The following is a 15,932-nucleotide window of genomic DNA, read 5'->3' on the forward strand; positions in this document are numbered from 1 at the left end:
CAAGCAGGAATATACATTAACAATGTGCACAACGATATTATGAGGATAGTGCCATCAGTTTAACAATCTGTGTAGCACCACCAACATTTTGTAAGAATTCAGTTTGAGTTTGTCTGCAGCTCTGTGAGCAGTTGCTGCTGACACTAACCTGAAGTGTTGAATGTGGGCAACAGTTTTCTCACATATCATTTCAAGGGCACTCCCTATGCACCAGATTTGGATGTGAAATCAAACAATAGAAAATCCAGGATGGGATGTAATAATATTACAAAAAGGAATGTTGCTACTGATAATATACTGGAGATTCTGAGTTGCAGATAGGTACAACAAAAAGACTGTCACAAATTAGCTTGCAGCCAGAATGGGGCCTTCGTCAAGATTAGACAACAGACAGGCGCCCCCCCCCCCCCCCCCCCCCCACACACACACACCAGAGAGAGAGAGAGAGAGAGAGAGAGAGAGAGAGAGAGAGAGAGAGAGAGAGAGAGAGATACTGCAGTCTGTGTGTGTACGTACTGGTCGAAAGCTAATTTGTGAGTGTCTTTTTGTTGTGCCTATTCACGACTCAGTGTCTCTGCTGTTTGGTGATTAGCAACTTTCCTTTTCATAATATTGTTAGTTCGGATAATACTGGTACACCAAGTGTAACAGTCTGAGGAATGGTGAAAACTATGTATCAATCTGAACACATCTCGTTGTCTGATTCCTGCCCAATACTGGACACAGCATTTGCATCACATGTGAAACACCATTTATTTCTAAGAGTTCTAACTGAAAGGGTAACTTATGAAATTTGGAAATAGCAGATGGTTAAAAGCAAAGAGACTGTCCATATGTCCCCCCCCTCCGCATGAAAATACAGTCTTCCTGTCAGTATTTTGAAGTGATACATGAGGTGTAAAATTGAGATTACAAGGAGGACATTCAAAACTATCATATTTAACAGTAATAATTGGTAGCATTCATCTGTATTTCTGTCCTGCACATAGCTCAACAACACGTGTTTCAAGAGCTTCAGGTTGCAAAATTTAGCTCCTGAAGTTAAAATACTAAAAAATTTACCAGTAATACGAGGGTTGTTTTTTAAGTAAGGGCCGTTCGCGCGTATAGTCCCGTAGTTCGTGCGGACGCCGCAACAAGCCACCGCGCCACTTGCCAGCATCCTTCCCGTTCACACTGATAGAAGTTGCAGCTCTGTAGCTGATGTGTACGCATCGCTGTGCTACTTTATAATGTTTACGATTATTGAATCGCCCGCCGCATGTGAGATACAGTCAGTGATACGTTTTTTGACCGCGAGAAGCCTATCAGCTACAGAAATTCATCGTCAGTTAACAGAAGTTTATGGCTTGAATGCAATGAGTGAAGGTAAAATGTGTCAATGGGTTAGAGAGTTTAAAAATGGCCGTCAAAACGTCTATGACGAATAATGCTCATCACTGATGATTTGGTGGCATCAGTCGAAACAAAGATTCGTGAGGACAGAAGATTCACAATTTCCACTCTTTCTTTGGAATTTCCACAAGTTTGTACAAAATTGTGTCTGAAAACCTAAACTTTAAGAAACTTTGTTCTCGGTGGGTACCCAGACTCCTCACAGAGGACCACAAAGGGAAGAGATTTGCCACTTGATTGGACTTTTTGATTCGTTACGAGGAAGAAGGGGATGACATGTTGAGTCAAATTGTCACTGGAGATGAAATATGGGTATCCCATATCACTCCCGAAAGCAAGCGGCAATCGATGGAATGGCGACACACAACCTCACCCGTCAAGGTCAAAGCCAAATAGACGATGTCAAAGCGCAAGATTATGGCAACTGTGTTCTGGGACTGGCGCGGTGTTTTGCTAGTGGACTTTATGCCACGAGGAACAACAATCAACTCAGATGCCTACTATGCAACTCTAAAGAAGAAAAAAAAGGCGCGGCATGCTGACAAAAGGAGTTTTGCTCCTGCACGATAACACTAGGCCTCACACCTCTCAAAAGACTCGGGATTTGATTGATTCTTTTGGCTGGGAAGTTTTGGACCATGCACCATACAGCCCTGACCTTGCTTCTAACGATTTTCACCTTTTCCGGTACCTGAAACACCATCTTGGCGGGCAGCGCTTCAATGACGACGATGAAGTGAAAGCAGCCGTGAACTGTTGGCTGTCGGAGCAGGCGGCCGACTTCTTTGAAGAGGGAATCAAAAACTTAGTTGTACGGTATGACAACTGCTTAAATAAACAAGGCAACTATGTAGAAAAATAGGTAAAAGTGTGTAGAATCAGAAAATAAAAGTTTTTTACAAAAGTATTTGTATCTTTTTTTAAAAATAAAAACGGCCCTTACTTAAAAAACAACCTTCGTAATAACTGCATCATTCAAGACTCTTGGAGCCCACAGCAGAACAGTAAGACATGACGTACTGTAGTGTGCGATGTGAGACAGGACAGCTGCTGTCGTGTCAATTTAAATGTAGGAGGAGGAACACAGTCCAATGTTTTTTATTTTATTGTATCTTATGAATGCCAAAATTATTAGTTTTGGTACGGTTTTTGGTGTTTTAACTTTGTGAGCTAGGTTTTACAACCAGAGAAAGAGAGCATTGTCTGTTGTAGCATGTTGCTGAGGTACGTATAGGACTGAAAGTGGTTGAATGCTACCCATAATTACTGTAAAAATGTAACAACCATTACCTCACATCCATGATTGATAATATTAAACTATATTTAAAATGGCACAGTTATTTTTGTTTGGTAGGCAGATTCTGGAGGAGCAAAGCTTCACAAAAACAAGAATTTTTGTATTTTCAGAAATGGTTAAGTATCTACGAAAAAACTGAGACACATGGTCACTTACTTTGACCCCTCTTCCACTGAGCGAAGTTTTAGGGAAATTGGATTATTGCACTTCCCAATTTCTCCCCCTCAGTCTGAGCCTGATTATGGAAATGGACAATAAAATTATTTTCATAGCAGATCTATGTAATGGTTGGTAGTTGTTTTATAATTTCCTTATCTTGCAATGTAGCCAGTCATTTGCAACATAAAATCTAACAAAGTAGCTAAATAACGCTGTGTATCAACTTACAGGCTTCTGTTAGTAGCTGGACTTGGCTGACAAGAAACATTTACTCTCTGCATTATAGGCAGTGCACCTGTACAACAGTAGTGGCACACAGCCTGAGAATTTCTTGAGTAGGACTGTTCAGTTTGTGTTGCCTGGTCGAGGCCCGAACCGTGTGCAGCTGCCTGGTCGAGGCCCGAACTGCGTGCAGCTGCCTGGTCGAGGCCCGAACTGCGTGCAGCTGCCTGGTCGACGCCCGAACTGCTTGCAGCTGCCTGGTCGAGGCCCGAACCAAATGCCACTACCTGACCAAGGTTGGAACTGCTTGCTGTTGCTGTCTGATCAACCTGTTCATCTCTATCACACATATCATTTTCAAGAGTCTCACATCCACCTCTATTTCTTTCAGAACCTCTCCTGAAGTTGACAAAACTGAATGTGAAGGCTTCCTCATCATCAGCAGGTGTTGCTGCCAGTTCATCTGCGTCTAGAAGGTCTCTTTCAAACTCCTCGAATGGGACACCTGAAAAAGATTCACATTAGAAGTGTTGCCTCTCCGATATTATTATTATTATTATTATTATTATTATTATTATTATTTCTTTACTTTCTCAGATGTTAAGTCTGGTTAAAAATGGAAAGTGACGCAGACCTTGATTAAGCGTCACTTCCTTTTAACTGTATGGTATATGTTATATTGCATTTAGGAACTTTCGGGTAATTGAACATGTATCAATAATTACGGATTTCTGTAATTGTATATATAAGTTTGGCTGTAGCTGTATTGCGTTGATTTACTGGTGGATATTGTGTGGTATGACTCCTGTAGTTGATAGTATAATTGGTATAATGTCAACTTTATCCTGATGCCACATGTCCTTGACTTCCTCAGCCAGTTGGATGTATTTTTCAAGTTTTTCTCCTGTTTTCTTTTGTATATTTGTTGTATTGGGTATGGATATTTCGATTAGTTGAGTTACTTTCTTCTTTTTATTGGTGAGTATGATGTCAGGTTTGTTATGTGGTGTTGTTTTATCTGTTATAATGGTTCTGTTCCAGTATAATTTGTATTCATCATTCTCCAGTACATTTTGTGGTGCATGCTTGTATGTGGGAACGTGTTGTTTTATTAGTTTATGTTTTATGGCAAGTTGTTGTATTATTTTTGCTACATTGTCATGTCTTCTGGGGTATTCTGTATTTGCTAGTATTGTACATCCACTTGTGATGTGATCTACTGTTTCTATTTGTTGTTTGCAAAGTCTGTATATACCTGTTGTGGCATTGGGATCTTTAATAATATGCTTGCTGTAATATCTGGTGTTTATTGTTTGATCCTGTATTGCAATCATGAATCCCTCCGTCTCACTGTATATATTGCCTTTTCTTAGCCATGTGTTGGATGCGTCTTGATCGATGTGTGGCTGTGTTAGATGATACAGGTGCTTGCCATGTAGTGTTTTCTTTTTCCAATTTACTTTCTTCATATCTGTTGATGTTATGTGATCTAAAGGGTTGTAGAAGTGGTTATGAAATTGCAGTGGTGTAGCCGATGTATTTATATGAGTGATTGCTTTGTGTATTTTGCTAGTTTCTGCTCGTTCTAGAAAGAATTTTCTTAAATTGTCTACCTGTCCATAAATCCCCTTCCTCCTTCCTTTCTGCTTAATGTGAATCTTTCTGTTGCTGAATGTATGTGATGTATTCTATATTTGTGGCATTGTGAAAGTGTAAGTGTATTGAGTGCTTCTAGGTCTGTGTTACTCCATTTCACTACTCCAAATGAGTAGGTCAATATTGGTATAGCATAAGTATTTATAGCTTTTGTCTTGTTTCTTGCTGTCAATTCTGTTTTCAGTATTTTTGTTAGTCTTTGTCTATATTTTTCTTTTAGTTCTTCTTTAATATTTGTATTATCTATTCCTATTTTTTGTCTGTATCCTAGATATTTATAGGCATCTGTTTTTTCCATCCCTTCTATGAAGTCACTGTGGTTATTCAATATGTAATCTTCTTGTTTAGTGTGTTTTCCCTTGACTATGCTATTTTTCTTACATTTGTCTGTTCCAAAAGCCATATTTATATCATTGCTGAATACTTCTGTTATCTTTAGTAATTGGTTGAGTTGTTGATTGGTTGCTGCCAGTAGTTTTAGATCATCCATGTATAGCAAATGTGTGATTTTGTGTGGGTATGTTCCAGTAATATTATATCCATAATTTGTATTATTTAGTATGCTGGATAGTGGGTTCAGAGCAAGACAGAACCAGAAAGGAGTCTCCTTGGTATATTCCACGCTTAATCTGTATTGGCTGTGATGTGATATTATCTGAATTTGTTTGGATATTAAGTGTGGTTTTCCAGTTTTTCATTACTGTGTTTAGAAACTGTATCAATTTAGGATCTACTTTGTATATTTCCAAAATCTGTAGTAACCATGAGTGGGGTACACTATCAAAGGCTTTTTGGTAATCAATGTATGCGTAGTGTAGGGACCTTTGTTTAGTTTTAGCTTGATATGTCACCTCTGTATCTATTATCAGTTGCTCTTTACATCCTCATGCTCCTGTGCAGCAGCCTTTTTGTTCTTCATTTATAATTTTGTTCTGTGTTGTATGTGTCATTAATTTCTGTGTAATGACTGAAGTTAATATTTTGTATATTGTTGGTAGGCATGTTATGGGGTGATATTTTGCTGGGTTTGCTGTGTCTGCTTGATCTTTAGGTTTCAGATAGGTTATTCCATGTGTGAGTGTATCAGGGAATGTGTATGGGTCTGCATGTAACTGTTAAAAAATTTAGTTAGATGTGAATGTGTTGAGGTGAACTTCTTTAGCCAGAAATTTGCTATTTTATCTTTTCCATCTGTCAATTGTGAGTAGAATTAATTGCTTGGGTGACTTCTTGTTGCAAAATTATCACTTCAGGCATTTGTGGTATCATCTTGTATGTATCTGTTTCTGCTTGTATCCACCGTGCATGTCTGTTATGTTGTACCGGGTTTGACCATATGTTGCTCCAGAAGTGTTCCATGTCTGTTATGTTTGGTGGGTTGTCTATTTTAATGTGTGTGTTGTCTGTTGTTTGGTAAAATCTCTTTTGGTTTGTGTTGAAGGTCTGGTTTTGTTTCCTTCTATTTTCCCTTTTTTTGTATCTTCTAAGTCGTTTGGCCAATGCTTGTAATTTCTGCTTCTTTTCATCTAATTGCTCTATTGCTTCTTGTTGTGAGATTTTACCTAACCTTTTTCATTTTTTGTCTGATATTTCATTTCTTATAAATTGTGTTAGCTGTCCGATGTCTTTTCTCAGTTTTTCTATTCTGATCTGTAGCCTGTGTTGCCATGCTGGTTTTGTGGGTTTCTTCTGTGTGTTGGTTGGTTCTGATCTCTGCCTAGTGTGTATATTTAGTGTAGTGAGTGCTCCTACATAAACCAGTAGTTGTAACTCTTCCATAGTTGTGTTTTCATTTATTTTGTTGTGTATGACTGTGTTGATAGTTGTCATTGTTGTTTTGACTTGTGGGTTATTTGGTGGTCTATGCAAGAATGGTCTAATGCCTGTATTTGTGTCTTTGTATTCTGTATATGTCAGCTGAAATTTTTCTTCTATATCTAACATGTGTGTCACTTCGTTTTCTATTTGTGCTTGTTCTGGTGGCTGTCTTAAGATGTGGTTTTCCTCTGATTGTTTAATTGATGCGTTTTGTTCTTTGTTTGTTTTCTCTGGGATGCTTGAGTCCGTTACTGTATTTTCTTCTTCTTCTTCTTCTGATTGCACATTATTTTGTTCCAGTATTTGTTGTACTTGTTGTTTGATGTTTTCTAATTCTGACTGGGGTATCCTGTTATTTTTTATTATTACACGGATCTGATCAGCTAGTCGTTCTGTTAAAAATTTTAATTCCAGGTATCTGGTAATAAATGTTGTGTATACTTGTGATCTGTATCCAGTTGTGTTGGTTCCTAGGTTTGTTGCTTGGTAATAACAGAACATGAGGTGTCGATTAACTTCATCTGACCATCTCATCCTCTGTCTTTGTTTTCCTTCTAAGGTGGTTGCAGGAAGCATATCCTGCAAAACACCTCTATTTGGATTTAAATCATTTTCCAGTTGGCTAGCAGTATTGTTACCATTGTGGGCGGGCATAGGGTTCAAGCGTCGTCCCCGACCATGATGGCGCTTGTCCGAGGCTTCATTAGTTCTGTCCTGAACCAAGTAATCACACTAAAAGGGGGGTTAGCCCTATTAGTGGTTTGTTCTTTTCGTCACCTTTTATGACTGGCAGAACATACCGGAGGCCTATTCTTTTCCCGGGCCTTATTATTATTAACGACTGTCTACATGTCTCTGTATGAGCCCCAATTTTTCACGTCTTATCTTCGTGGTCCTTATGCTCAATGTATATTGGCAGCTATAGAATAATTCGGCGGTCAGCTTCAAATGCAGGTTCTCTAAGTTTTCCCAATAGTGCTTCTGAAAAAGGACATAGCCTTCCCTCCCAGGATTCCCATTTGAGTTCTAAAGTGTCTCCATAGCATTTCTATGTTGTTCGAACCTACTGGTAATAAATCTAGCAGCCTGCCCCTCAATTGCTTCAAATGTCTTCCTTCAATCTGACCTGGTACAGGTCCCAAACGCTTGAGCAGTATGCAAGAACAGGCTGCACTTGTGTTCTGTATGCAGTCTCTTTTACAAATGAGCCTCTGTTTCCTAAACTTCTCCCAGTAAATCAAAGTCGACCATATCTCTTCCCTACCACAATTCCCACATGCTTGCTCCATCTCATATTGCTTTGCAACATTACGTCCAGGTATTTAAACATCTTGACTGTAATACTGTATCTGAACATTACAGGTTTGATCTTCCTACTCATACTCATTAGCTTACATTTTCCCACATTTAGGGCTAGCTGCCAGTCATCACACCAACTGGAAATTTTGTCCGAATCATTTAACTGCTGAGGTCATCAGTCCCCCAGAACTTAGAGCTACTTAAACCTAACCAACCTAAGGACATCACACACATCCATGCCCGAGGCAGGATTCAAACCTGCGACTGTAGCGGTCGCGCGGTTCCAGACTGCAATGCCTAGAACCGCTCTGCCACTCTGGCCTCTGGCCGGCTCTTCCTACAGTCACTCAACTTCCACGCCTTCCCTTACACCACAGCATCATCGGCAAACAACCGCAGAGTGCTGCTCACCTTGTCCACCAAATCATTATTCAGTGATGATGATACATTGTTTTGGAAGGGTGAGCCACACAGTGTAAATTTGTGAAGCAGCCACTGAAGTGTAGCACAGTGTGCACAACCACCTTCTACGTATTTTATAATACCTTAAATCTAATCACCCTAGACACTCCATTGGTGTTAGTTTCTGTGCTCCCATGGAAATCATCTACTCCAGCAGGAATAAATCTGTGACATGCCCATGGGCACTAGGGTGGCAGTTAGCTATCTGTAATGTCTTTGAAATTTAGTACTTCGCTTCCCCCACTTTTGTTCCAATGGGAAAAAAAGGGTGTTCTGTGAAAAAAGTCACCTCAATCTAACAAATTCTAGGCCATCCTCAAATGTCTAAATCGCAACATGGCATCCACAACATTATTTCTGTTAAAATGCACTGTATTCTTCCTTATGTAAACTGTGTACTTGTCTTCCAAGAGAGTAATGTATGTGACACATTCAAGGAAACCCAGCAGTTGTTTAAAATCATTTTGAATTGTTAAAAGTCCTGGCAATGGCAAGGAAAAGTGTTTCTGAAGAAGAGAAATTTGTTAACATCGAGTAAAGTGTCAGGAAGTTGTTTCTGAAAGTATTTGTATGGAGTGTAGCCACGTATGGAAGTGGAACATGGACGATAAATAATTTGGACAAAAAGGGAATAGAAGCTTTCAAAATGTGGTTCTACAGAAGAATGCTGAAGATTAGATGGGTAGATCATTTAACTAATGAGAAGGTATTGAATAGAATTGGGGAGAAGAGGAGTTTGTGGAACAACTTGACTAGAAGAAGGGATCGCTTGGTAGGACATGTTCTGAGGCATCAAGGGACCACCAATTTAGTACTGGAGGGCAGCGTGGAGGGTAAAAATCGTAGAGGGAGACCAAGAGATGAATACACTAAGCAGATTCAGAAGGATGTAAGTTGCAGTAGGAACTGGGAGATAAGTTAATTCAAGGAATGAAAAAACCAAAACAAAAAATTTAAGAAACATTAAGTTTGTGTTTGATAATGCACACATTTTTACACTGAGAAACATTTTCATTTAAAAAAATCATTTTACAACATTCACTTCTGCAGAATCAAAGATTATTTGATTGTAACAACAACAAACTTTATTTAGTCTTTAATGAGTTTGACACCTGTTTCTGCAATATCATTCATTCATAATCATCTCCTGAAGTGTTAGAACTGCACTTTTGTAGTAGGGGTCACCTTTCCATCTCTAAGGGTCTTTGTGGAGATAAGGAGAAAACCTCATGAAAAAAGTTTTCATAACAGTTGTTACAATAGATGAAAAGTCAGTATTCATAAAAGAAGAAAAATCATTTTTGTACACGAAGTACCTTCTCACTTAATTTTTTTTTCTCTTCCTCTTTTTCTGCCTTTCCTAATTCCAAGATAGCTTGTGCTATATTTGCCTTGACCTTTGTTCAAATATTGTCATCAAACAAAACAATAGCTGCAGTTTCTGGAGATAAGTACTAGAGGTGATTTGATAACCTTTTTCAATTGCTGTATTAATTACTCGACCAAAATCGTGATAATTTATCAGTTGATTTACAAATAGGAAACCATAGTAAGGTGGCATAATTGCTAAACCAGGCTTGGGTATACACGCATACAAAAAAAAAAAAATACACTGAGGTGACAAAAGTTATGGGATATCTTCTAATATCGGGTCGGATCACCTTTCGCCCCATGCAGTGCAGCAACTCAACGTGGCATAAAGTCAACAAGCCATTGTTAAGTCCCCTGCAGAAATACTGAGCCATGCTGCCTCTATAGCCGTCCATAATTGTGAAAATGTTGGCAGTGCAGAATTTTGTGCCTGAACTGACCTATGAAATAACTCCCATAAATGTTTGATGGGATCCACTTCAGACAATCTGGGTGGCCAAATCATTCACTCAGACTGTCCAGAATTTCTTCACACCAATTACAAACAACTGTGTCCTGGTGACATGGCACACTGTTACCCATAAAAATTCCCTTGCTTTTTTGGGAACATGAAGTCCATGAATGGCTGCAAATCATCTCCAGGAAACCAAACATAAACATTTCCAGCCAACGATTGGTTCAATCAGACTAGAGGACCAAGTCGATTCCATGTTAACAAAGCCTGCACTGTTATGTAGCTACCATCAGCTTGCTCATTGCCTTGTTGACAACTTCGGTCCATGGCTTCGCAGGGGTCTGCACCACACTCAGTCCCTACCATCAGCTCTTACCAGCTGGAATCTGGACTCGTCTGATCAGAACAAAATTTTCTAGTCATCTACGGAACAACCAACATGGTCACGAGCCCAAGAGAGACATTGCAGGCAATATAGTGCTGTTATCAAAGTCTCTCGTTTCAGTCGTCTGTTGGCATAGCCTGTTAATGCCAAATGTCGCCACACTGTCTTAAGGGATAAGTTCATTGTACGCATCAAACTGATTTCTGCAGGTATTTCATGCAGCACTGCATGTCTGTTAGCATTTACAACTCTATGGAAACACTGCTGCTCTCTATTGTTAAGTGAAGGCTGTCGGCCACTGTGTTGCCCTTAGTAACAGGTACTGCCTGATATTTGGTGTTCTCGGCATACTATTGACGCTGTGGATCACGGGATATTGAATTCCTTAATTTCTGAAATGTAATGTTCCATGCATCTAGATCCAACTACCGTTCCTCATTCAAAGTCTTAAGTCTATCGTTTCCAACCAAGTTATTCTGCATTTCTTCTAAAATACCACATCCAGGCCAAAACTTCTGTTAGTCAAAACAAGTCCACAACAACAATTTCAAAACTGTGACAGCAATGGAGATATAGTAGGTCATGACTGTACTATTTTTCTAGATTTGTGTAACTTCCATTTACTCCACATGTTTTGCTTGCTGTCATATCACAGCAAAGTGCCTGAATTGTGACAGCTATACCCCATTTCTCTACTGACTGGTAAACAGCCACGCTTTATCTCCTGCAGAATATGTTGGGATTTCGGGGACCCACTGCAGTTGTTCCTTGCCTTGTCAGGTCAGTAATACTGCCAGTCTACCGTATTTACTTGAATCTAAGCTGCACCTGAAAAATGAGACTCGAAATCAAGGGAAAAAAACTTTCCCGAATCTAAGCCATACATGAAATTAGAGACTCTAAATTCAAGGGGAGGGAAATGTTAGACCGCACCTCCAAATCAAAACAAAGTTGGTCCATTGCTTCGATAAGTAGTGTTCTCTTTGTTATAGGTGTTTACGTTACTCTAAGCTGAAAATGCATTATTGTACTGTGTCATGCATTGTTTGTCGAATTCTGATGAGTGTTTACGACCTGTCGCCGCTTGCAACATGGCTTGCTTTTGTGCGTGCTATTGCCACTTACAATTTAAAAAAAATGGAGGAATTGTTTAATTAGTGAAACAATGGCAAGAGACTGCTATTTGTTGTTACTTACATTGCTGCTTTCTTTGATAATTATCAATAAGAACCATATAATAGACTGCGTATGATAGAAGATGTTCTGAACGAGAGTTTAGCGAAAATTTTTCTCCATTTGAAAATCTTTGCAGACACCTCTTTAGCACATTACATTCTGCACAGAAATTAGAGTCATCTTAGGTTTATAAATCTAGTCAATTGCTGTGCTTCATTTCTGACAGTATCACTATTCAGCATAAGAATAATATGAATATAAACACGACATGATATGATATGTATATTCTTCTGCGTTTGTTGTTGTCTCACTCTAGTTTTGTAGTTTATTAGGCAGACAGGATTTAAACACGAAAGAATACATGGCATAATGCTTACATTCGTATTATTCTTATGGTGCAGAGAATACTGCATGTGACTGACGATTCATAGAAGTTTCTATTAGCAACCATCTCTTGTCACAGGTAGGAAAAAATTTAGAATGTGGATTTGGCCATATTGACATACATCCCAAACAGTCTTGCCAGTCAGATTTTCGTAGTAGATTTTTAGCGATGACTTCAAATAAAGTGTGTGTTGTTGTCTTCAGTCCGTAGACTGGTTTGATGCAGCTCTCCATGCTTTTCGATCTTGTGCAATGCAGAGTAGCAACATAAGAATGAAAATAACTCAGAAATTAAACTCAAATTTAAAACAAAATTTTATTAGGTTTGTAATACATCTTATATGAAATTTTTAAAATATCAGTCATGATTCTGAATCACTATCACTCGCTTCTTTGTTGCTCATTTCTTCATACAGAGAACTGTCCTCTGTACCATTTAGTGCATTGTATATCCAACATTTTTTATACGGTTGTTGCACAGTCTGATTTGGAACACACTTCCATGCATCATAAATGCATTGGCACAATTGTGACAAACTTGCGCATTTTACACGTCCAGTTGGTGTCAGTTGTCTGTCGCCTTTACCGAAGCCCATCTGTGTACATACGTTTAAGCTTGTCCTTAAATGGTTTATTCAGACAGACATCAAGTGGCTGCAGAATTGACATCATACCGCCTGGAATTACTGGCAATTACGTTTTGATTTCCTCTAATTTTCGTTTTACTGCTGGTGTTACTGATGTAAGAACACTTATGTCTTTCTTTTGTTTGACATCAACCATATAATTTGACGTCATGTCAAAATATATGGGAGTTTGGTCAGCATTTTCTATCCGACCAAGAAGGTATTGCTTTTCTGTGCGCTGCCTAATTATGAAGCGCTGAAATTCCACAAGTTTTTCGGCAGCTTCTGTGCAACTGAAGTTTGTCTCTGAAGTGAAAAACCCCAGCACTTCACTTCACAAACAGATCAATCCAGCTGCAACTAGCCTTAAAATTTTCCATTTTTTGCTCTCTAGCAATTTCATGTGCCTTAATTTTTAAAATTTCGGCATTCACAGGCAGGAATTTCTGACGCTGCTCCTTAACAAATTCATTTAAAATCACTTTTAGTGCATGATATCGGCCACACTTTGGCCCACTAAATGCTTTTCTTCTACTTGAACATTCAAATAATTTGTCTCTCTGCAGTCACCATCGCCTGATGTAGCTCTCATCAATCCCGTATCTCAGACCTGCACCACGATTAGAACTTTGTTCCACAAAAGAGGTAACTCCCCTCTTGATTTTGGCACTATAAAAGCACTTATTATGGTTCACTAATACCAACAAGCAGTTCACAAAATTCCACGAAGCAATATGGGACACTACACGAAATATTAATAAGCCCTAGCGTATCACCTCGTGTAACAATCCTGAAGCCTTGTGCATTGTTGGTATTTTTGTGCAAAGAAATTTATTTTTGCTGCTACGAATATTTGAAAGGCTGCTACATTCGAAGATGAACAATATGGAATTTCTATTTACTTTGTTGGATAATGTATGAAAATGCAGTGATTGAAACTCGGGGCGGAGAAAAAAGCTCATCTTCTACCTCTTTTTTAGTTTATTTACTGATGCAGAGGTTTTGGCGCCACTATTATCTTTGTGCCTGCAAAGCATGCCTATGTAGCGCTACATATATTCGACGGCAGATGTTAGTTGTGGTGGCACCTACCAACATTTTTCAGAACTTCCATTTACTTTGCACTCGATTCTAAGCCGCAGGCGGTTTTTTGGATTACAAAAACCAGAAAAAAAGTGCGGCTTAGATTTGAGTAAATACGGTATCTTTTCAACACCTCTGAGCACTGGGAGTGACTTTCCATCCCTGTGCAACACTAATTCTTGGCAATCTTTTAGGTTAAATTTGTGCTCAATTTCTGCATATCTCATTTCTTTAATTTCTTTTCTGAAGGTTAAAAAGCAGTTTGATTTGTAACCAGGTTTTCAGATTCAAGTCCTAAAGTTTCTGCAGCAGCCATTACTATGTAAACCCCATTTCTATCACTAATATTGCAGCTATCAAAAACTTCAGAGAGAAGGGGAGTAAAAATCTGCTGCTGCTGAATGATGGGAGGAATTTTCACTGTCATTACTGTACTGCTGTCACTTCTGTGCCTTCTTGATGCTGAACTCTCAGTTCCATTTCTTCATACATTCTTTTTCTTCTGGTAATTTGTATTCCAGTTTGTTTTTGTGCATTTCCTTCCTTGTGTTTTAATTTATGATCAGTGCCAGAGACGAAGCCACGTCATCTGTTTTGGTGCTGAAGTGTTCAAATGGCTCTGAGCACTATGCGACTTAACTTCTGAGGTCATCAGTCGCCTAGAACTTAGAACTAATTAAACCTAACTAACCTATGGACATCACACACATCCATGCCTGAGGCAGGATTCGAACCTGCGACCGTAGCGGTCGCTCGGCTGCAGACTGTAGTGCCTAGAACTGCATGGCCACTCCGGCCGGCCTGAAGAAAACAATAAGTACTTCCTTATTTGAAGGTAGTTTGGCTCCAATAATTTATGGGACTGGAGCCAACATGAGAGAGACTGAAGTCTCTTTTTAACATCCGTGATGAAGAAAGTGAAGAAGCAATTGCCATTTTTGTCTCTGGTGAACATGACAGGATAGTCATGTTTTCATCAGCAGTACAAATGATTTCAAAACAATAATATAGTAATCACTGTGCTCATCTTGTTCACTGTGTTCCTCAAGATGATGTTTTTTCATGTTATATTTTGTAAAAAAAGATAAATAAATTGCAAAAATTTGGCCATTTTTCTTCGACAAGTAACTGACCAGTGACCACTACCCCAAACGAATGTCATTCTGTTAAGAACTGTCTGAATACAAAATCAGATAACCCAAACAGTTCACAAAAACACAGTTGCAAAGGTTGGAGTATTACATTTTGCTAATACTGTAACAATTAACTACCACAATATTTATTTTAATAAGACACATTACTCACTCACCTTGCATCAAATATATAGGAAACACAAACAACAACACAGCAGACAATTACAGCCAACTATGGCCACAAAACTCGCTGCCACTACCACAGTAGTCTGTCTGGTTTTAAGCTGGTCTACAGCATTCTCCAAATCAATAAAAGAAAGCTGCCACTTTTATTGCCATCTGATTACTACAGCCATCTATACCTACACTTTTAATGTTTACCATTAATATAAATACGGTATTTATTATATATTACAATATTAGGGTTACAGTCTTAATACTGGGTTGGCAAAAATAGATGTATCTAATAATACTTTATTCAGTAGCACCACCAACAGTAGGAGGACTAGTAACAGTGGCAGTAGTAGTGGTGGTGGTAGCAGCAGTTGTTACTGTTGTTGTTGTTATAATAATAATAATAATAATAATAATAATAATAATTGTATCGCAAAATTCACATAGAAAAAATTTGGAACTTCATGGTCAAAGAGGATCATCTTATAGTTGACCAACTGAGCTAAAATTTTGCACATTAGTTTTTTATTGATTGGAACAATATAAGGGGGTGGGAGTTAACAGTTTAGAAAGCTGACAAATAAGGACCACCCGAACGAGCACTTGTATGGTACACTCATATACTGGCTATTTATGGAACATCTAGGAAAACTATTTCCTAGCCACCCAAGGTTCATCAACAACATACGTATAATTTGGAACCAAGATAGGGGAATGCTATAAGCAATCTTCCAAAGCCATGTCATCTGTCTTTCTCCTGATCCTCATCAGCTTAGTGTGCCACCTCCTCTCACTTTTTGTTGGCCCCCTCAAATATCTCAGCTACAGTAACTGACAT

At 38.7% G+C, this 15,932-nt stretch overlaps 1 protein-coding gene across 1 annotated transcript in view; it reads right to left on the minus strand.

The window, feature by feature from the left end:
* LOC126190741 (uncharacterized) overlaps nucleotides 1–15,932 on the minus strand; it is a 261,362-nt gene that overhangs the window by 94,084 nt on the left and 151,346 nt on the right. Inside the window, exon 10 of the mRNA XM_049931235.1 lies at nucleotides 3,080–3,578. Coding sequence (XP_049787192.1) covers nucleotides 3,080–3,578 — 499 coding nt within the window. The remainder of the gene's footprint in view (nucleotides 1–3,079; nucleotides 3,579–15,932) is intronic.

The sequence above is a fragment of the Schistocerca cancellata genome, chromosome 6 (genome assembly GCF_023864275.1).
Source record: "Schistocerca cancellata isolate TAMUIC-IGC-003103 chromosome 6, iqSchCanc2.1, whole genome shotgun sequence".
NCBI classification, from domain to species: domain Eukaryota; kingdom Metazoa; phylum Arthropoda; class Insecta; order Orthoptera; family Acrididae; genus Schistocerca; species Schistocerca cancellata.